The following is a 21,334-nucleotide window of genomic DNA, read 5'->3' on the forward strand; positions in this document are numbered from 1 at the left end:
TTGGCTGCCTATTGGTCTGCAGTCAATTTGCATATTTCAGGTTTACCCAATATAAAAAAGAATGTACAAAAGGGTAGCAAAAAGTTGAGTTAAAATAGGAACACTCATTATTTAAACTCTGTTTACTCAGATGACTTAAATATTAATAGTTGATCATTTTAGTCACGATGATAGACATTGATCACAGTGAGGTATTCTGCCCAATTCAGATAAATGTTACAACAATTTTCATGTTTTGCACTGTTTCACTACTAGTCTTTTGGTATTAATATGCTGAAGCAGGAAGACAGTAAATGCTGAGGCTCCTGCTGAACGAATGGTTCATTTTGAACAGCTATTTGGGCAAATGTAGAAAATTGTTATTGTTGTATATCTTAAGCACCCAGGTGACAATCTCGATAAGATCACAAGTACAAAGCCAAGCCCAAAGTGAGCTGTCTTAATATTTCAGACAAAGTACGCTGGACAGACTTTTTGTTCATATGGGGAGGGAGGGGGCGGACAAAGAAAGCCAGGTATAACAGTTTCAGTGGAGGAGGCCAAACGAACCGATTCCTTGAAAAGACTGTAAACGCCCGTGGCCGCTCCTTCCGCTGAGCAGCGGACCAATCAGCGGTGCCGGTGGCTCTCATTGTGCTGGAGAAAGAAGGACCCTTCTTTACGCAACCGTTGATCGCCATTTTGAGACGTTCGAGCTGCAGTACACAAGCGCAGGCGGCTGTTACGCAGCAAAGCTAGACCGTTTTTTGCTATTTTAATCATATTTTTCGGTAATTAAAGAATCAATGTCTCGATTTAACAATAATCGCGGCGGCCTTGGGATGAATCATTTTCAGCCACGCAGAGGAGGTGGACCCGGCGGCCCGATACGGGCTGGGTTGATGGGAAACCCAAATTTCAGGAATCATCCTTTTCAGAACCAAAATCGCAGGGGAGGAAATAACTTTAATAGGCCTCCTCATCAGGGGGCTCAGACGACTCCCCAGAAGCCACCGCAGAACCAGGGATTACCAATCATCCCTCCGCCGACTCCCGGCCCGGCGCTCACAATGAAAGGCCCGATGCAGCAGCAGAAGCCGGCGCAGGATGAGAAACAGACACCGGCAAGCCCCGCGTCCCAGCCGAAGATCCAGTCACCACCGCCGAAACCAAACATGACCTCTCCCCAGCCTAACCAGGATAACAAGAACCAGAACCAGCAGCTTAAATCACCAGCAGGTAATACTAACGGACAACAGCAGAAGCCGCTTCCGAGCCCCAAGTCAGGGCCCCCGCAAGGCCAGAGGACAGGCCCACAACAAGGCCAGAAGACAGGTCCGCAACAAGGCCAGAGGACGGGTCCCCAACAAGGCCAGAAGACAGGTCCACAACAAGGCCAGAGGACAGGCCCGCAACAAGGCCAGAAGACAGGTCCGCAACAGGGCCACAGGACGGGACCACAGGGGACTCAAAACAAGTCCAAACAGGACCAGGAATCGGCCTCAAACGACAACGCAGACGGAAGCCAAACGAAGGTCTGTAGTATTACTTGTGACACATTTTCTGCCCAGATATGTGTCGACATTCATTGATGTTAGCCAGCGTTAGTCACCTCGGCTATCCGCCATCTTGTGTATAACTCGTGCATTCGCAAAATTTGCATATAATAGTAAAATCTGATGAAACAAAGGTAATGTAGTGTGTAGTATTTGGTGAGCGCCGATGTACAGCGGCTTTCCGCGTGTTTGTTAGTTGCCCGAAGATTTACCTCAAAATGTAGGTCAAGTTTTTTTTTTTTTTTCCTGCCAGCACACGGAGCTGATGGGGGATGGGCGGTTTGGCCAGGGAGACGAAGGCATGAATGAACGCTAACGTTACCACAAAAAACTAGACACATTTTCGTTAGCTTTTTCTCTTTTGTTCTCAAAGGGCCTCTGTGTGTTTTTGTCGTCTGAATCTAAATAAAATAATTTGGTTTGGCGTAGAAGTGAGATTTCAAATCCATATTGTTTGTTTATCAATAAAAACAGGAATTCAGGGCGACACTGTCCATGTTGCTGAAACCCGGGGAGAAGACGTACACACAGCGGTGTCGCCTGTTCATCGGCAACTTGCCCAACGACATCACGGAGGACGAGTTCAGGAAGCTGTTCGCAAAATATGGAGAGCCAAGCGAGGTCTTCATCAACAAAAGCAAAGGCTTCGGGTTCATCCGATTGGTAAGACTGTTTATCCAGTGTCGAGATGGACACGAGTATCATAGTTGTGGTGTTGGAGTAATAATTGCTACAGTAACTGAGGTTCAGTTTTACATCGACCGACTGAGATACTGCAGCTAATCATTAAATTAACCAAGTTAAAATAGTGAAATGCTGCTTACTTGGGATGAATGAATCCCTAAATATTTTTTGATTTCTTGCAGGAGTCCCGTGCACTCGCAGAGATAGCAAAGGCAGAGTTAGATGATACACCAATGAAAGGGAGACCCCTGCGTGTCCGATTTGCCACACACTCTGCAGCTCTGTCTGTGAAGAACCTGTCACCGTTTGTTTCTAACGAGCTCCTGGAAGAAGCTTTCTCACAGTTTGGAATGGTTGAAAGGGCCATCGTCATTGTAGATGACCGTGGGCGATCCACAGGCAGGGGCATTGTTGAGTTCGCTTCCAAACCCGCTGCCAGAAAGGCCCTGGATCGATGCAATGAGGGCGTCTTCCTGCTCACAGCGTAAGTTCAGAGTTTGGAAGGCACACATTTGCATTGAACATCATCAGTCAGTACACCACCATAAAAGACTTTGCTTATTCCTCTTCCTTTTATGTGATCCCGTTCAGGTCACCCAGGCCAGTTATTGTGGAGCCTCTTGACCAGTTTGATGATGAAGATGGTCTTCCAGAGAAATTGGCACAGAAGAACCCCAGATATCAAGCGTAAGCACACCATTTTTTTCCTTTTCCTTGTTTTGTATCGTTCTGTTAAGTCGATGCAATGCTGTCAGATGAGATGTCTAATCATTAGATTGAAGACAGCTGATAAAGGGTGACCAGTTGTATTGACTCCCCTTTTCATCTTTATTGTGCAAATGGTTTTCTGAGCAGCAGATGGTGTAATGTGCAAGTGGGGGTTTTGCAGTGGTAGTGGGGGAGGTGGTTCAAGGTTTGCAGCTGTTAAAAGTCAATCTGCTATGTGGAGTGGCAGATGTTAACCTGTGTGAGTCAAGGGGGGGAGTAAGAAAGTAGCCTTAAACTCCCCACTGACTAATGATAGACTGAAAACGAATTATTGTACTGTTAAAAGAAATTGTGGTGTTTTCATTTGACATGGCCATTGCTACTACTTTATTTTTTAACCCTGGTGCAAATACGATCGCGCAAGCATAACGTACTGTATACTTTGCTGATTTTGTCCATAGAGAGCGGGAGGAACCCCCTCGCTTTGCTCGTCCAGGCACTTTCGAATTCGAATACTCCAAGCGCTGGAAGTCGCTCGATGAAATGGAGAAACAGCAGAGGGACCAGGTGGAGAAGAACATGCGTGAGGCCCGCGAGAAGCTTGAGAGCGAGATGGAGGACGCTTACCACGAACACCAGGCCAACCTGCTCAGACAAGGTAAGCACTGTGGTATGCAGCTTTTTCTGTGGGAAGGATTTGGTGCATCTAATGTTGAAGATCCACAATTAAAACCGGTTTCGCGTTTCCTTGCAGATCTACTGAGGCGACAAGAAGAACTGAGGCGCATGGAGGAGTTGCACAGTCAGGAGATGCAAAAGAGGAAGGAGATGCAGATGAGGTATTTATGTTCAACAGAATTCTGTTTGGTTGTTGATTGAGAGAGATGTTGGTCACCATGGCATCTTCTTATAAACACAATATTTGTTTTTTCCCCTGTCCATGGATGATACCTTACAGCTGCTCTGTGTCTGACTTTTTTCTCCCCCTTTGTGAAAAGACAAGAGGAAGAGCGTCGCAGGCGAGAGGAGGAGATGCTTCGCAAGAGAGAAATGGAAGAACAGATGCGCCGCCAGCGTGAGGAGAACTACAGAATGGGCAACTTCATGGATGTGAGTTAAATAGGAACAAAACATATGCCATGCATGTAATGAAGTGAGTAAATGAGGTATTGATTATCATATGTTGTCCGGTTTAATGGTTATTGTCTGTTTTCTTATTACAGAGGGACAGAGAGATGAGAATGAGTTCCGGCGGAGGATTGGGAATGGGTGGTAAGTTATCTACTCTTTATTTAATTGAGATTATTTAATTTTTTAAGACCATGAAGATCACAAAGGAAAAAAATAAGGTACCAAGAGTGGGTTCCACTCAATGTAAATTAATGACTCTCAGTGATCATTTACTAAATATTAGAAACACTTGTCAGTATAACAAAATACAATTAAACAGCTCCACAAGCTATGGCCTCTAAACTGATCATAAAGTTAAATCAGCACCTCTTTCAAACATCTTCAACAAAATTAATATTATAACTTTGATAAAGGTAGGATTTATTACAGGGCTGTAGTATCACACTGCGTTACTTTTAGCTAAGTGGACTAAATGAACTGGCAAAGGAGTGTTTATTTCGAATACTGCACCCAGGTAGTTTCTCTGTTAAACAGTTGTTTGATTTCCTTTTTTAAATGTAATTGTAGTATTTCCTTTATAATTATACTAGGTAAGCCTTGCTGTCAATTGATGTGACTCAACTGATATTAGTATTTTGTCTTATATGTCAATTTAAAGTATGGGTACTTGACTTATTATGGTGTCCTGTTAGATATGCCCTTCGGTGGGTCCAACCAGAAGTTTCCTATGGGTGGACTGAGCTTTGAGGGACAACAGGGAATGGGACCATCTTCTGGAGGCTTGATGAACAACGAAATGGTAATGTATCCCACTTTGTGGAAGATCAGTAGTTGATGTACATTGTGTCTGGCTTTCCCTTTTGCTGGAAAGTCTCCCAGCTGATTTTAACCTTGAAGGCCAGGTGGCTAAGCAATGATTTGTGTTCCCAGCTGTCTCCGAGTGGCTTGCTGTTTGTTGACTGCGACAGATATGCTGCCTGCCTGATAGGATTTTTTTTCAATGGCAAGCCAAGCCCCCTCAGTTATATTCACCAGAGTTTACCGCTTCCAGCTAACAAACCATCAACCTGCACTAAATCATATATTGTTCACCAGTGTGCTCTCGACAGACTTCAGTGGCTCTACTCTCTTCTCACACATTTTGTGTAGTGGACTGCTATTGCAAGCCCTGTCTCATGTGAGCTGGACAGGCACTTTTTCTTGACCGGAAGCAGAATTTCACCAACCAGTGTTTTTATTCACTTTAACTGTTGACATTGTGCTTATGTACCCTTTTAAATCACTTTTCCATGCAGTGCGAGCAGTTTCAAGCATCATCCGTCATGAGAAGAAATCAAGCTGTATATGAACAGGCTGTATTTTTGGGTGGAAGTGTGAAATCCTGTGTAAAGCTCCTTTTTTGTGTAGGGTTTTAGTCCATCTTCTGGACCAACTATTACCTTATCAAACTTTTTTTTTGTATGTGTGCATTTATAGTCCATTTAGTGCAGGTTGATGGTCTAAGGCATTAAATCATGAACCAAAAATTCTGAAATTATAGATCACTGCAGGATTAATTGATGGGGGCAGGCACAGCCTTGTGACTTTGTGTTTAGGTGAATACTGGACTATGAAAGTTCTAATTTCATGTACAGCTGGAGATCTATGCCTCTGGCAGGCTTGTAGTCCCAGTGTTTGCTTGGTACAATTACAGTTGACAGAGTGGCTAGATGTGTGTTAACACTGTAGGTCGTCAATGAAAATAATTTTCGCAATACATTTTTATCAGGCTTTATTCTTAAATATGAAATTTAAATGGTATATGTTTGCTGTATATACTCTGACTTATTGAATTTTTGTATTTGAAATTGTTTGCGCGACACATTTGTAGCTTTTGATAAATCAACCAATTATGTTTACTCATGCAAATATTAGCTTGGCATTATTCAGTTTTTTGGGTTTAAAGCAGCATTTTCTCTTAAACTGATTTTTGGAATACTTACTTAGAAAATGTTTTTTTAGGTTTAAGCCTAATGGAAAAAAAATCTTGTTTGCTGTTGGCAATGCAACAGTCCACAAAGTTGCATTAAGTGTGCACCTTGATGCACTTAAATTTTAAAGTCACACCTGAAAGTGAAGCTCAGTAAAAGTCTTAAAATTAATTTACAATAATTTAGTTGGCTGAGCAGGTTGATGTTGAGTATATCCAGTCTCAGACACAGTCATCATCTACATTTTATATTCTATTTCTACTTATATTGTTTCATTGTAGCCTTGTGTCGTAAATCAAAGCTGCTCTCCATTGTTGGATTTTTGTCCTTGAGACATTTACTCTTTCTCACATAATTCTAGTTTGGCAAAACTTGCCGAATTAGCATATGAAGCACATTAGGGCTGCTCCCTAATAGTTGACCAAACATTAGTCGACGAGAAGAGTCTAGTCGACCAAGTTTTCATTGGTCGGTTGGTCAAAGGAGGAAAAAAAAACCCATTCGGGAGCTGCGCCTTGTCAAAATTGTGAAAACCTGCTAGATGGACCATGTATGAAATGCTAGAGGGCTTTTAATTTAACACAGGAAGTGGTGACACTTAGCCAGTCAGGGACAGACTTTCGCGTTTACACGCCTGGTCCCTGCGGTTATTCGTTACTATGTCAGACAGGAAATCCAAAGTGTGGGATCATTTTGAGAGAGTAAAGGACAACCTCAAGAAGGTGACTTGCAAACATTCGCCTATCTTTCATCAACTTCAAACATGACCTATCATTTGAAACACGCAAGTAACGTTAGCCAATTAGCATAGTCATTCTAACGTTAGATAGCCTAGATAAGTAATATATATATTGACCTTAAATGTGCGACGATTGGTCGACTAATGACGAATAGTAATGACAACTAGTCAACCAGGAAAATCTTTAGTCGGGGGCAGCCCTAAAGTGCATATTGTTAACCAAATTGCTTCCTTGAAAAAGGTTGGAAAATGTGTGCTGAATGTCTTGTAATGTTGTTAATTTTGTTCTGCCCAAGTCTTTATTTCCACACATGTATTTGTAGTACAGTCCCTGTACTTCTAGATACTGGACATAATAGGAAACATAGTCCATTTAATCAAGTGCCATAAGGGGTTCTGTGTCATTTGGACCACAGATTGATAGACCATAATTTCTTTTCAGGAAACTCTTGAAATTCAGTTAATTCAGAGTTTGTAACACTGACACATTCCATATTTTTTAACATTTTTCCAAATTTCTAAGGAAACATGAATCATAGATATATTTTGTAAATACCTCATTCATAAAGAGGTTCGGGCATTTATCTGTTGCCATAGTCAATGATCATAAAGAGGTAAATTTGGTTAGCATTTACAAATGCTAGACCTGATAATCAATAAGGACTAAAGCCTAATCTTGGCATGCACTGGAGAGACCGTACTAGGTAGGCACTGACTAACGAAAGCATTACCCTCTCTTCCTTTTCCGTATGTAACCTGTGGCACCTGTGGATCTTCATATTGGAACGAACGGTTTCTTCGGATGCGTCTCCTGCTGGTTTTGTTGTAAATCTGCTCAAAATATAAAAACCCTCTATTGCCATACCTATTTATACATCTCCATATGGACATGAACTTTGTGCTTGTGCACTGACGCCATCCCATTCCTAATTCCCCACCCTCCTATCTGCCTCCATGGGCAAATTGACCCCCATAGCGCAATGAGCGCTTCGCCCCAGGCGGTCCTAGGGGAATGGGTCCTGGTAACCCTGGGTACGGCAGGGTCCGCGAGGAGTTTGATGGTCCAACTAAGAAACCCCGTTTTTAAACGCTTCCCTTTGATGCTCTTAGCAGCACTATTTGTATAGAGTCTCCAAAACAAATATGTTGAGCTACATTTCTTGTATTTAAGTTTAAAATGTTGCTACGTTTTAGCCTGACAATTTTTTCTCTTTTTATTACAAAGTCAATATTTTCATTTATTTTGTATTGTCAGTAGTATGGAAAGATAGGTCACACTCGTGTGATCCGTTAGTTCTATTTAACCCCTGTATAATTTACTTTTCTAGATGTATTATGATCTGTGAGTCGTCGTGAAGTGATAACTGTAAAATTTTTCTCAACTTTCTATGGCTGTGTTTTGTGCCATACATTTGGAGTCAAAGCATGTATTATAATAAAGAAACATTGGTTCTATCAGGACAAACCTTTAACATTTATTCTTAAAAGCTGAATTGTTCAAAAACAACCAAAGTCCAACAATTGGTTGTTCACACTCAGGAAAAGAATGTGGATAGATTTTCCACATTAGCTCTTAAAGGGTCTATGTGTTATCTCTGCCACAATCCTGACATCTTTTGTTCAGCTATGTGTTTAACAAAATCTAAAAACCAAGGCATTGCTCTGCCTCAAGCTATGTTCGCTAATGCTCCACCATCTCCTCCATTTTTCCATTTCCTTCCCTGTAGAAACCAAAATAAATACAAATGGGATAACTCGCAAATACCAGTTTCAATCAGGCAGTATTGTAAAACTGCTGTTGGTAGTGCTTTGTCAAAATTTGATATTTTGAGCAACATAGTAATTGGTGACATTGGTAATGTGAAATGACAGATTTTTAGCACCTTTTGTGATGTTACACCCAGTACTTATGATTGCATTACAGGAGGTGGAAAGACTTATATATTCATAATACATAATATTGCAATTTCACACCACAGATGAAATGGAGCCCTATGGAGTTATTTTCCATATTTTACCGGGTTCATTTACTTGTTTCATTCACTGGTATCCAGTAACTCTTTTACAGTCATACTTCAGGAAAGCAGGAATACTACACATAGAACCTTTAAGAAAGCATGTGGTAGAGTGTGTGTGGTTGTGGGTAACCAAGCTGGGCACACACTTGTTTACGTACGATTACGTTCAACTAATATCACATATTTAGTCCACATTGTGTATGTCTGTGTGCATGCTTGGAGGCTGGAGTTACCGACTACGTTTACATGCAGTCTTAATATATAGCAACCATGATAATAAACCACGCTCACCCTTGTTGCACATTTAAAGCAGCAAGAGCTCTGCTATGCAAACAGGTTGCCACTTGAAGATTACATGCAGTGAAATCTGCATTCACATTAGAAGTGATTGCTATGTGCGTGCACTTTAATATCCTCTCACAAGCTACAAGCACATTGATATTGTAGTAGATGGACTAAGGGCATCGAAACAACAGTTCCTTGTAGTGTCTCTGCCTTTATGGAGCTGAATTACTTTTTTTTTTTTTTTTGTGATGAGATATTAATTGTAATGACGCAACCCAGTTGCTACTGGGCTACTTATTATGCCTTGATTACCTGGTTTGTGTTGGCCATTATCTTCCTGTTGGATAACAGGACATTATGCTTTTTAGTCTCAGGCAACTGATGCTTAGTAGTAGAGGAGTTGAGCAGAAACGCAATGGCCCATAACCTCATTTCCTTAAATAGCTAATAAACATGAACAATAAACAATAGCTATGTTAGTTGGCATCCGTTACAAATCTGCATGTAAACGTAGTCATTTTCAGTTGTGAATTATTTCTGGGTACAACAGAAGTCTGTAGAGTTGGAAATGAACACCTAAGGAAGTCTTTACTGATGGAAGTGAAGTAAATTTCCATGCTGTAGTTAAATATTCTGTTGGCATGAGTACGTCTGACTTAACATTACTGACAGAGGCCCAAAGTGGTCAGTTTTAAAAGCATGATAAGCAGGAATTTAACCAAATATGTTTCTAATTTGTTAATGTATGTGGATGAAAATGTCAGACCAACATCTTTATTTAGCTAAAAAACAAAAAACAACCAAGAAACAGACCTCTCCTCAGACGGATGTCAAAGTGACTTGTGCTCCTTTATGACTTTTCAGTAATATGTTGTGCGTACCTGACACAGATGTGATATAAGTCGGCAAACATAGCCGTATTAACAACCACAAGTGGTACCGCATTCAAGAAGACAAGAACATCACTCCACAGGAGATTCCAGTCTCAATTTTCATGGCATAGTCCTGGCTGACTTGTAACCAGTGAAAACTGCATGGAGATGACCTGCACTGCAGTGGAAGTTGTGGCTCATCTCTGCCGATGGTTTCCATTTTTGTTACTGACTGGTTAGTTTTCTTGGTTTAATAATGTATAAACCCTGCTTAACATTATGCAGTTGAATTTCTTTGTGTTGCTCAGATGCATTGTCTGGCTGGAGGCACATACCAGCCATATGTCTGAAACAATGTTTTTCTACGCGCCCTCTGTTGGTAACAGATGAGCCCTAGCGGGCTACTGCAGTGCTTTCATTTTGTTGATTCTCCCCATAATCTGGCTGAGATATGGGGGGGAGGGGAGGTCAACCTTTGACAACCAACACAACTTCTAAAACTGCCTCATATCATTATTGAAATATATTCAGCAGTACCTTTCTGCATTTCAGGAGATGTGCTTATCTGCAGTTGCATTAATATGATCTGTGGCAAAATTACAAGAAGGACCAACTATCAAAAGAAAACAGAACATTTAACAACCATATTAAACACACACATCATGGCTGTCTTCTACCCAGGAACTTGATGCTTGGAATTAAGTACCTTAAGTAACATTTTCAAACCTGTTTTGAATTTTGATTGGGGGATTTTGACGTTTGGATCACAGATTGTGATCTGTGACTCTGTAAAAATGATAAGATGCCTGTTAAATAATGAGTCACATTTTTAATGTTAACATTTTAAATTGGTATCATACGACAGAAAAAAAGCTCAAAACCCTAACTGTTGATGTCACTTAATGATGGCATTTGAAATTCATATTTTTGCTCTGGCCCCACCCCAATGGAGGCATCTTTGGCATCAAAACTTTGGAAACCTTCCTTTCATTCACTGTCTTGCCTCAGCAAGCATTTTCAGAGTTGTGTGGTAGGTGGAGACGGGCTGAAACCATGAGTGTAAGTAATCTTATATAAATTACAACTTTAACTTAACTGTCATAAATCTTGACTAGTATACTTGTTGCATTTTACTGCATTTATGTTAAGGAAATGGAAAATATGCTTGATAAATGAAGCAAATCCAGTTGTAGTCCACAGTGTTCATTTTCCTGAAGAACTGGCTTGATTCTGACATCATGTGGACTATTGGTGGTGTATTGACATTTTTTGTCCTCAGATTAGCAACATACATCAGTGTACTTTCTGACTTTTTTTTTTTTTCCTCACACAACATTCTTTTTCACATTGTCAAGATGAATGATGAGTGGCTTTCCAGCTTACCTTTGGAGTCACATACGTATTCTTTTCTAAACAGTTGTAGTCCAATGTTGGACAGCATTTTGGATATCAATTGGATTCTCTATCCCATGATATTTTCTTTTGTCTAATAGCATTTGAAAAACAATGGGAATACTGTCGAAACATTGGAGTTAAGACCTCAAGACAAATTACATATTCAAGTACTTACAGTGTTACTTTTGTGTACAGAGAGAGATTTCACTCTGTATGGCTTTAAATTTAAAAGGGTATTAAAGAATTTTTGCTTAGTCATAACAATTACCCAGTAAAATTTCCTGGTTTATGTAGCTTTTGAGAATCCCGCACAGCTGACATCACTGCAAAATAGAGGATTTCATCCACTTCGATGAATTTGGTAATGTTATTAGATATCATGGAGTGTTTATCTGAAATGTTACGTGTGTTTGTGTTATGTACATTTTTTCTTTAACAGGTTTGACCAGCTTTAAAGATTATGGACTATGGAAGGAATTTGTTGCTGTATAGCAAGGACTCAAGAATGCTTGTGCAAAGAGACCTAAACACTGGACTTGAGTCCTAAGTTAGTAACATTCAGCTGGCACTGTGCAAAAGCTTACAAAGGAACCATAAAAAAGGTTTGGAAAAAGGCTGCCATTTGTCGTCAACATATATTTAAATGAGTTGGTGTACTACGGATAGGAAGTTGGTGCATAATGCCAATTTAGCCATGTTCGTCAAGCATGACAAGTTCCTATGAAACCTGTAGATAAACTATCACACTGGTAAACCTTCAATATTTTATGAACACAAGAGCATAGCTGACTTTTTTTGAATTTTCAACTTAATGGATTTTGTAGAAATCTTTCATATAATTTGGTAATATAAATGCAGATCCCCGAATGTTTCATTAGGTGGCACTTGCATATCCAATGCCCATTTGTAGAAAATAGAAATGATATTTGGCTCTTGGGGCTAAAAGTCAAGTGGTGGGGATCAGTGAATTTTATTATTTTCTTGATTATCATACTGCAGTCATCAATTTCACTAATAACTGATTTACCTAATATTGAAAGGCATACAGTAGTTGCAAAACTTGTGGGAATAGACTGTGTAAAGAAGGCCCATTGTAGTCTACAGAACCAGGTCGGTGTCAAGTGCCAAATTTCTTCTTGCACTTGTTTACAACCGCTGAATTTGTGGAACACTGCCTGTGTATTTATTTTTCAGATCTCCATCTAAAGCTAACTATTCATGGAACAGCTGACTGGGGATCTGTATATACCTTGGCCAAGATCACCCTTGAGGGTTATTCCAGATTTGCTTTATTCCTGGAAGAGTCTTCTCTCTCTTTATCAAGATGGACAAGAAATTTTTAGCTTGACCACTCTTTATGTAGTGCTCTTTTGTAAATAGCAAGAGGCTGACTTTTTGGACAACACTTGGATTTTCTAATTAAAATGTATCCCCTTGAAGTAATTCTTCTTTGTCACATAGCAAATTGAAAATAAGAGGGAAAAGGTAAATACCCGCCAACACTTGAGTAAGATATTCAGGTATATTTTTTGTACCTTGACGGTAAAAATTAAAAGGTGAATAAAGATCTCGCAAAGCTTTAATTACTTATGTAACGTACCATTGGTGTAAAGTAAGTTGATGTGGAATTTGAAATTAGGCAATGTATTACTAAATAATATCAGGTTAATTTAGGGTTTGCTAGTGTAAAAACAATGTCATCGATTTTCCTTCTCCAAGCAGCATCTGAACATCCTGCAAATCAGTACTTGAAATACTCTGGATTTTGTAATACAATTGGACCTGCGTTTAAATTTGAAAACTTGTAATGTTATGTCTGTGTGTTGGTGTTGTGTACAATTTGTTTTCTTTAACAGGTTTGACCATCTTTAAAGGTGTTGGACTATGAGAAGGAACTTTCCATACCAAGAAATTCAAAGTCAGTGGTAACCACAGATTTAGCAATTTAAACATTCAGCTGAGGTTACGTTTAGCTTCTGTTGGAGTGGAGAAGCAGTCGCTTTCGAGGACCAAATAATTTTGAAAACCTTGGATCCATTATTGATGATGATAGGTGGTTGCTCTGTAGCTTCTGTTTGAAAGTTGGAAGATGGACATGTTAACATTTGGCCATTCTTCTGGCACAAGTAGAAGTGATTGAACTCACTGTGCTGAGCACACTCAACATACTGCATGGTAGCTTTATTCCAAAGGTTTGGAACAGGCATTTTCCCCTGTTGCACATTGCAAGCACATGACTCTGCATTATTTAAGTAAAAGAAATCATATCGTAAACAGTAACGCTCTTAAATAGAATTTCATAAGATCTGTTTAAAAGTAAGGTCAAGTGCACTTCACATATTACACAGTAACAATATTGCGGAGGTTTGGAACAGGGATATCCCCTATTTCCAACACATTTTGAAAAAAAAATCAAATCGTTGATGCAGACATTCTTTAAGAGAAGTTCTTTGTCAAAATTTGTTTAATGGTGGCGCCTAGCATACTTTTTTTTTTACCAATATATTTATTGGATTTTCTTTTTTTCATATATTTCTTTATATAAGACAAGCAATAATAAAACAAAACAGCTCAGTTCCCAAACATGTACAGGAAATGGCCTATATTGCAGGTAAGTCACAGAGTTCAGGTTCAGAAGACTCCTTGTAAAATAATGGAAGAAAAATCAGGTCCAAGATAATTCAGATAGGGCTGCTAGAACTTATCTGTTTTGTTGTGTAGAATACTTATAAGATATTCCAAAGGAACCAGCTCAAATAAAACTTCACACTAGCCCTTAATAGAAGGGCCCTAATCATTAGTCCACTGTAATTTTTTTAAGCAGCAAAAGTAAGAATGTTATAACCTTTTGCTAGCTACAGTAGTTATATTTCCACTTGGGAAGCCCAAAATCAATGACACTGGATCCATTTCTAAGCCTTTGTCAAATACCTTTTCCATTTCACTCAATGGAAAAGGTCTCGCCTAGCACACTTAATTTGATTACAAAATAACTACTGTGTATTAATGAAGTTCAGAACAGGGATGTCCCCTGTTTTCCAATACATTTTGATTTTGTCATTGGAATAAAAATGGCAACCACCTTGAACGCTCACATTCATAATAGAATTTCTTAGTTAATATTTGTTTAAATGTAACTTCAAGCACAGTTAACAAACCACTCAACAATATTACAGAGGTTCGGAACATGGAAGTCCCCTATTTACCCAACACATTTTGACTTTATTGGAATCAAAATGGCATCCAGCTTGGACATTTAAATTCGTAAATAGAACTTCTTTGTCAGATTTTTTTAAAAGTGTAATGAAGCGCACCGAACATACTACTAAAAAACAATATTATAGAGGTTTGGAACAGGGATGTCCCCTATTGCCAACACATTTTGACTTTGCCTTATTAGCAGAAGAGTGGAAATCAAAGCTTTGACACTGACATAAAGAGAAGTTCCAAGTCGAGCTTTGTTCAAAGGTAGCCTCATGGCATTTATTAACCCTGCACCACAACCTCACCCCAACAATATTGTTTCTCTTTTGTGAAAAACTCTTGATGGAAAAACTACACTACTAGACCTCGCCTCCTCTATTCACCAAACTACCTGAGGCAGGAAGTCCCATGAAGTCTGTAACCTTGCGTTTGGGGAAAAAAAGAGTGGCGTGTTGTGCTGTGTGATTGTGTGTGTTTCATGTCTTTGGGAAAATGAGAGGTGTGTTAGCTGCTGTCAGCCAGCTTGTCAAAGACAGGCTGCCCCAGTCCACAGTAGAGGCTCTTCTCTGCAATTGGGTTACATTGACGATGAGTAGTTCTGCAGAAGTCAGTGGACAGTAAAGCCTGGACTTGTTTGCACTGCAGCCAGAGGTATGCTTACACAGATCAGCTGAACAAGTAAGGTAAGTGTCCCATCCATGTTTATAATACAAGATGCACAGTTCTCCCATATCTTAACTCTTCTCTCTGTCCTCTCAAACCATGTCACTGCTCAAGGTGACATTTACAGGGCTTCTGGCATCACACTTTTAAAGAATGGCATCACAGTGCAGATCTTTGTTCCTCTACCCTTTTTGTGTGTGGGTGTGGCAAAGCATTATAGCCCGTGCAGTGTGTGTGTGTGTGTGGTTGTAGTACTTGGCTTCTATGTACGTATGCATGAAACAAACTATGTATGGACGGCTGAGTCACTGGTTCAACACTACAGTTTCCAACCACCGATGTGTGGAATATAGTGCTGAAACCTGACACGAAATGTTTTAAAAGCAAATAATGGACTCGGAAGTGTATCTGGGTTCAATTTTTTTGGAATCGCTTTAAGTGCAAAAGCAAAATTTTCTTTAGGAAGTTTAAATTTTGAACCAATGGTCATTACTGTCTTCCTCTTTAGGTATTTCAGTAGTTTTTTCCATTCATGCTCTGCTGATTTCTGTGATGGTTTTGCTTTTGGAACCTTTTGTTATATTTGAAAAGTGATCTGCAGTGCAAAAAGGCAGGTTGTGTGCAACAATGACGCCCAGCTCATGTGACAGCAGTTTCTACTTAAAAGCTATAAAGAAGCTCTTTGGTTTTCTCTTCTTTGTGTCTATCTTACGTCTTAAACTGTCAACTTTCTCTTTAAGCAATGGTGCAGAGCACAAAATTCTCAGTTATTGTAGTTTTTTCATGTTTCATATTCATATATTTATCATATTTTACACATTTATTACTTTAAGCCACATTTTGAAGATTTTGTCATCTCCAGAAACACTATATTTTGAAAAGTATGATCTAAAAACTGTCACCTCAAACCAATTTGTCCCGAATTAGTAAACTAACAAAAAAAACTAAGAGCACAGTAGTCAAGAATTACTGAAGCAGTCAAACATTTAATTCTGATAAACTATGCAAAATTTGTATTAGTTGGTAGTTTTGTTTACAGCAGTTGCACCGTCTGTTATCATCATTCCTGACCTTCTTCTTCTCTGGCTGAACAATGTCTTTACTATGAACATGAATTTATGGTATTGGGTTGGGGTGTCTTTGCAGTTCGGAAGTGAAGTGTGTCTCATACTATCTGGGTTGTTCTGGGTGGGATTGTAGAAAATAATAAAAAAAAAAAACATATTAATAGTCAGACACATGCGCCACGCATTGTGCCTGTACCTTAATCTTTGCTCCACAACCTTTGACTTTTGTGCGTTTTGTGTAGACGGGGTTTGGGGTGGATTTCATCTTTCTGTTTACAAATGCAAATATTTCAACTCAAACGGATGATGATTGGTTTCCTCAGTTCATGAACTAGATTTTCATGTATTTGGAGCTCAAATTCATAGATATATTTGATAGGGCTGTTGGTGTTTGATTGGAGAGTCTCACTATACTTTACATACAACATCTGTCTCTTCAGTTAAGAGCTGTAAACTTTATTTGCTTGGCACCTTGCAAATTGTCTACACTCTGCACTTAATTTTTAAACCAGAGTCAAATGTAACAGATAAAGCAGCTATTTAAAATGAAAAATACTGATTATGTATTAAAATCTGCTAAACCCTTGTAACAGTCTCAGTTTAGTAGTTGGTTACGGAGTTTTTTATCACCGCCTCACAAACAGCCACAGATCTCAACACTTCACTGGTAACTTGTAGACTCCTCAAACTGAACAGACATTGAAATTACAGTTTTCTTTTGTTCATAACACTGAAGAGGTTTGTAGAGCAGATGTATAATGTGACACGTATGTACCAGAGAAAATAAATGTATGAACTTTGAAATGCTGCTTACTTCATATCTTAAAGTTTTGCAGTAGTGCTCGCCTGAACAGTTCTTCAGTAATGGGTTTACTACACTCAGTGCTTCAGTTATGAGCTGAAAACAGCACTTGCTTTCCTTTCCCCTCTCCTCTTGGTACTCAGTACCTCTTACTGCTCATATTTTGTCGTTCTGCCTGTTTCACTTGAATGCCATATCATGCCAGTGACCAGCCAGCCATTTTGAAAAAGTACAGTACATCATGACTGTGGCATTTTTCCTTCTGTTGCTTGTATGTAGAGTTGTCTTGTAGCTGTAAAGGACCGTGGTACCTGGAGTTTATGGTTCTCACAAGCTCTGACAAGCCTTGTTCAAGAGGAAACTACACTGTTCAGCCAACACAATGAATCGAGCCTTCGAGGCTGTCGAGATGTATCTGTCTGCACTGTGATCCATTTTCTAAGTCCTCAGTCCTGATTGGCTAAACTCTTCTACGTCCCGTCTCAGAGTGTGATGCCAGAATTACCCTTGTGGCCTCTGACGGCCTCGTCTAAATAAAAGGGCTCTGCCCAAAGTCTGCAAGACTGACACAGCAAATGACCAAGTCTACCTCTGTACAAGGTTACTCACCTGTTATGGAACAGCTCCAGCTCTGTTTGGGGTTTTGCAGCAACACCCCTGATGTGTCAGTACGAAGTCAAGCTCACATGGCTTTGTAACAGAATTACATTCCCCGAGGATTGCATCAGTGATGAACGTCGTCGTCATTAATTTGTCTCGTCCCCCCTGCAGTTTCTGAACAAATGAACCAGTTTGCTGAGATGCCTTTTTCTAAAACTCTACCTGTATATGAACTTTGTCACACAACTCATACTACATATTTGTACTTCTCCTCACAATGACATACACATTAACAGTTGTGTACTTGTAATGCATGTTCATATCATAACCTCTATTTGAAACGTGTTTGGTTTTCTTTTAATCTCTAGTTGGTCACTGCTCACACACACAACACGCACACATACAGTACATATAGAAGCACAGGTTGTCATTTTGTCTTTTAAGGATGGCAACTTCAAATCAGTAATGTCTGAGTGATGCTGACCAGTTCACTGTCAGGCTCTCATTGTTTGTCTCTCGCCACAGGAGCCTCGACCAGTCGAAGGAGGCTGAGAGTCCACACCGTTAACCCCACGGTAAGGTTTCAGGAGGACCCGGTATTTTTTATATAAACTGTTCTTTTAAAGCTTCTACTAACTCATGGGCCTGATTAGACCCATACTCAGGACTCTGTGAGCCTGTGTAGTCTGTCCTTGATATTTATCTCAATTTCCTGTTCATACTAGCTTTTAAAAGATCTCCATCAAATGTGCTTTGGCCAAAGTGATGAGGCCAAAATCCACAGTGTTCACAGCCATTTTGTGCAAAAATGCATTTAAAGTTAATCTGAAGCTCACAGCGTGTAAAACGTTCAGACCCCTTTTCACAGTTTATGTTGCAGCCTTATGCTTAAATCATTTAAATTAATTTTTTCCCTCATCAATCTACATTCAATATCCATAATGACAACACGAAAAGAGAAATGTCATCATGGGAACAAAATGTTTGATTTCTATACTAGTCAGAAAATCATAATTCCAGTAATTGATATGACATGAACATGACATAACCAATCATGATAATAGAAAACACCTGTGCAGGTTTGCAGGGCCTTTTAAAAAATACAAAATCTTGTCTCACTATTTTAAAGAAACACATTTCATGTTGGTTCGGTGTAGCTAGATAACCATCTGTCCTTTCTCTTTTTCTTCCTGTTCTGTAGGTAAATGAAGACTGATATCTGATAAAATGCCAGAGCTGCAGGAGACCGAGCCACCGCACTGTGGTGACGCCAGGATGACCTCCATGTTAGTTCCTCTTCATCATTCAGACACAGTTGTGAAATATATCTGTCATAAAAATAGTTTGTCACATTAACAGTAAAGAAATGTAGAAACTATTGGAAATGTCTTGTATTAAATAGGTTGTCACATATGTTGTATTTTAGACTACAGTTTGACCAGAATAATAGGATTTTAAAGGTGCAGTGTGCAAAATTTAGTGGCATCTAGCAGAACAGACTTGGCAGAAATGGAATATAATATTCATGAGTACGTTTTAATCAGTGTATAATCACCTGAAAATAAGAATCATTGTGTTTTCACTACCTTAGAATGAGCCCTTTATATCTACAGAGGGAGCAGGGCCTCTTCTACGGAGGCCATCATGTTTCTACAGTAGCCCAAAATGGACAAACAAACACTGGCTCTAGAGAGTGCCCTTCGCATGTTTCGTGGCCACTGTAGGTTCTTCTACATGCTTAGAAGGGGAGGGTGAAGGGAGGGTGAGGGGAGGGGTGGGGTATCGAGTTGGCTGCAATCTACAACCTCACCACAAGTTGCCACTAAATCCTACACACTGGTCCTTTAAATAATCTCCAATAAATAAATTAATCTATTCTGCTTTTTCTTTTGCAGAGCTGCAGGTTGTGATGCAGTAGCAGGAGGCAACCAGCAGAGGACAAACAGTCTGCAGTCCAGAGGATGGATGCACTTTTCTTACTTTGAAGTTTCTAAATAAAAAATATAAACCTGAGTTGTTTTGTTTGTATTTTTTTCATGCCTGCTGCTGATGATCACCTCCTTTGTGTAATTATGAGCAAAGTGTCATTGAGAACCAGAAGGGAAACAAAAGAACATACAGACACAAAAACATGAGGAAAATATTTCTGCCTTTTACACATTTATTGATAATCCTCTCCTGCTCCGTAGTGCAACTGATCAGTTGATTAATCACCAACCCAGTCTGCCCGCCTGCTGACTCGCCTCGGTGCCTCTGCTCCGATCCTCCGATGCTCCCTGAGGCCAGTCCAGTTACAATTAAGAGTAAAGGTGCAATGTTTCTAGATCACACTTGTATCCTGCGGGTTGGCTGTCAACCTTGGAGGAGGTCCAGCTCAGAGGGAGCAAGATGATCCGGAGGAGTCTGAAGGCACGAGCCGACTGAGGGAGGCTGAATGTGTGTCAGGTTTGCGTTGTCTGACCTGAGCTGCATCCTGGCACTGAAACACTGACTGTAAACAGGCTGTTAGCAGGTAGAGAGGTGAGAAAGGAAACAGCAGAAGGGAGAAACAATGAAATCAGATGCTTCGAGACAGGACCTCAGAGGTTAATGAATGGTTTGTGAATTATTTGTACGTTACGCTACGGCCTTCAGTCTCCACATCTCAACCTAATTGAAAACTTTTGAGCTTTACTCCTCCAGTACAGCATCAAACTACTGAGCTTTAAAGCTGTTCTGGAAGCCTGACAACTGTTTTTAGTGCAAAAGATTGATTTTTTTCTATAGAAGGTAATCATAAAACATGCTTTTAGATTACTTTACAGAGGATAAGCCTGTGTAAACCAAACAAAATCCAGTGTGTATAAGTGACACAGTAGCATGTTGGAAACATAAAACTCATCAAACACACTAATCTGAAACCCTCCATTTTAATATTAAAGGAGTGTGTTTTATAGGTAAAATAGACTTTAGTTGGTTTACTTACAATTCATTGCACATTAGCTACTTTTAATTAGTAGCTAATGTGTAAACTAGTGTTGGTGTCAGAGCACAACAGATGAACCGAACATGCAGAAATGTGCAATTTGTCAACAGACAAACAAAGTATTCAGCTTTAAGAAAAAATAGATTCATAAACTTTTACTTGGGTTTAAAATGAGGTCTTTTAAGGAAATTCCAGTGGGTATAAACAATTGCTTTTAAATTTACCAAAAATGACTAAAATAACAGTCTCAGAAAGTTGTTTTAGTTTTAAACCTAAATTATTTTACTGAAACAGTAATCCTCTACTCAGAGGAGACATCAGGACCAACAGAAAGAAACCTAAAAGATGAGAGATGATGAGAGCACAGCTGCAATTAATGATTATTTCCTCAATTAATCATTTAGTCTATAAAATGTCCATAAATAATGAAAAATGCCTGTTCTAATTTCTTAAAGCCCAAGGTGACGTCTTCAAATATCTTGTTTTGTCAGATCAACAGACCAAAACCCAAAGATATTAAGTTTATTATCATTTAACATAAGAGCTTTCAATCCTCACATTTGTGAGGCCCCAGCTGGCAAATGTTTGGCATTTGTCCTTAAATAATGACTAAAACTATTTTAATTATCAAAATAGTTGCAGATTAATTTTCTGCCAATCGATTATTGTCACAAATAACAGTGAAAACACCTTTTC

General features: G+C 39.4%; 1 protein-coding gene across 2 annotated transcripts; it reads left to right on the forward strand.

Moving 5' to 3' along the window:
* The first annotated feature begins 653 nt into the window (after positions 1-653).
* Positions 654-19,686, forward strand: sfpq (splicing factor proline/glutamine-rich). 2 transcript variants are annotated; one of them, XM_044335260.1, is made up of 12 exons: positions 654-1,514; positions 2,010-2,198; positions 2,402-2,703; positions 2,811-2,906; positions 3,389-3,585; positions 3,682-3,766; positions 3,926-4,037; positions 4,151-4,199; positions 4,751-4,857; positions 7,744-18,248; positions 18,875-18,959; positions 19,569-19,686. In XM_044335260.1, the coding sequence occupies exons 1-10, from the start codon at positions 786-788 to the stop codon at positions 7,852-7,854; spliced, it is 1,977 nt and encodes a 658-aa protein (XP_044191195.1). In that variant the 5' UTR covers positions 654-785; the 3' UTR covers positions 7,855-18,248; positions 18,875-18,959; positions 19,569-19,686. The 2 variants fall into 2 exon arrangements, with proteins under 2 accessions (XP_044191195.1, XP_044191196.1); XM_044335261.1 differs by having other exon boundaries at positions 18,199-18,248.
* The last annotated feature ends 1,648 nt before the right edge of the window (positions 19,687-21,334 follow it).

Source organism: Thunnus albacares, chromosome 19 (genome assembly GCF_914725855.1).
Source record: "Thunnus albacares chromosome 19, fThuAlb1.1, whole genome shotgun sequence".
NCBI lineage: Eukaryota > Metazoa > Chordata > Actinopteri > Scombriformes > Scombridae > Thunnus > Thunnus albacares.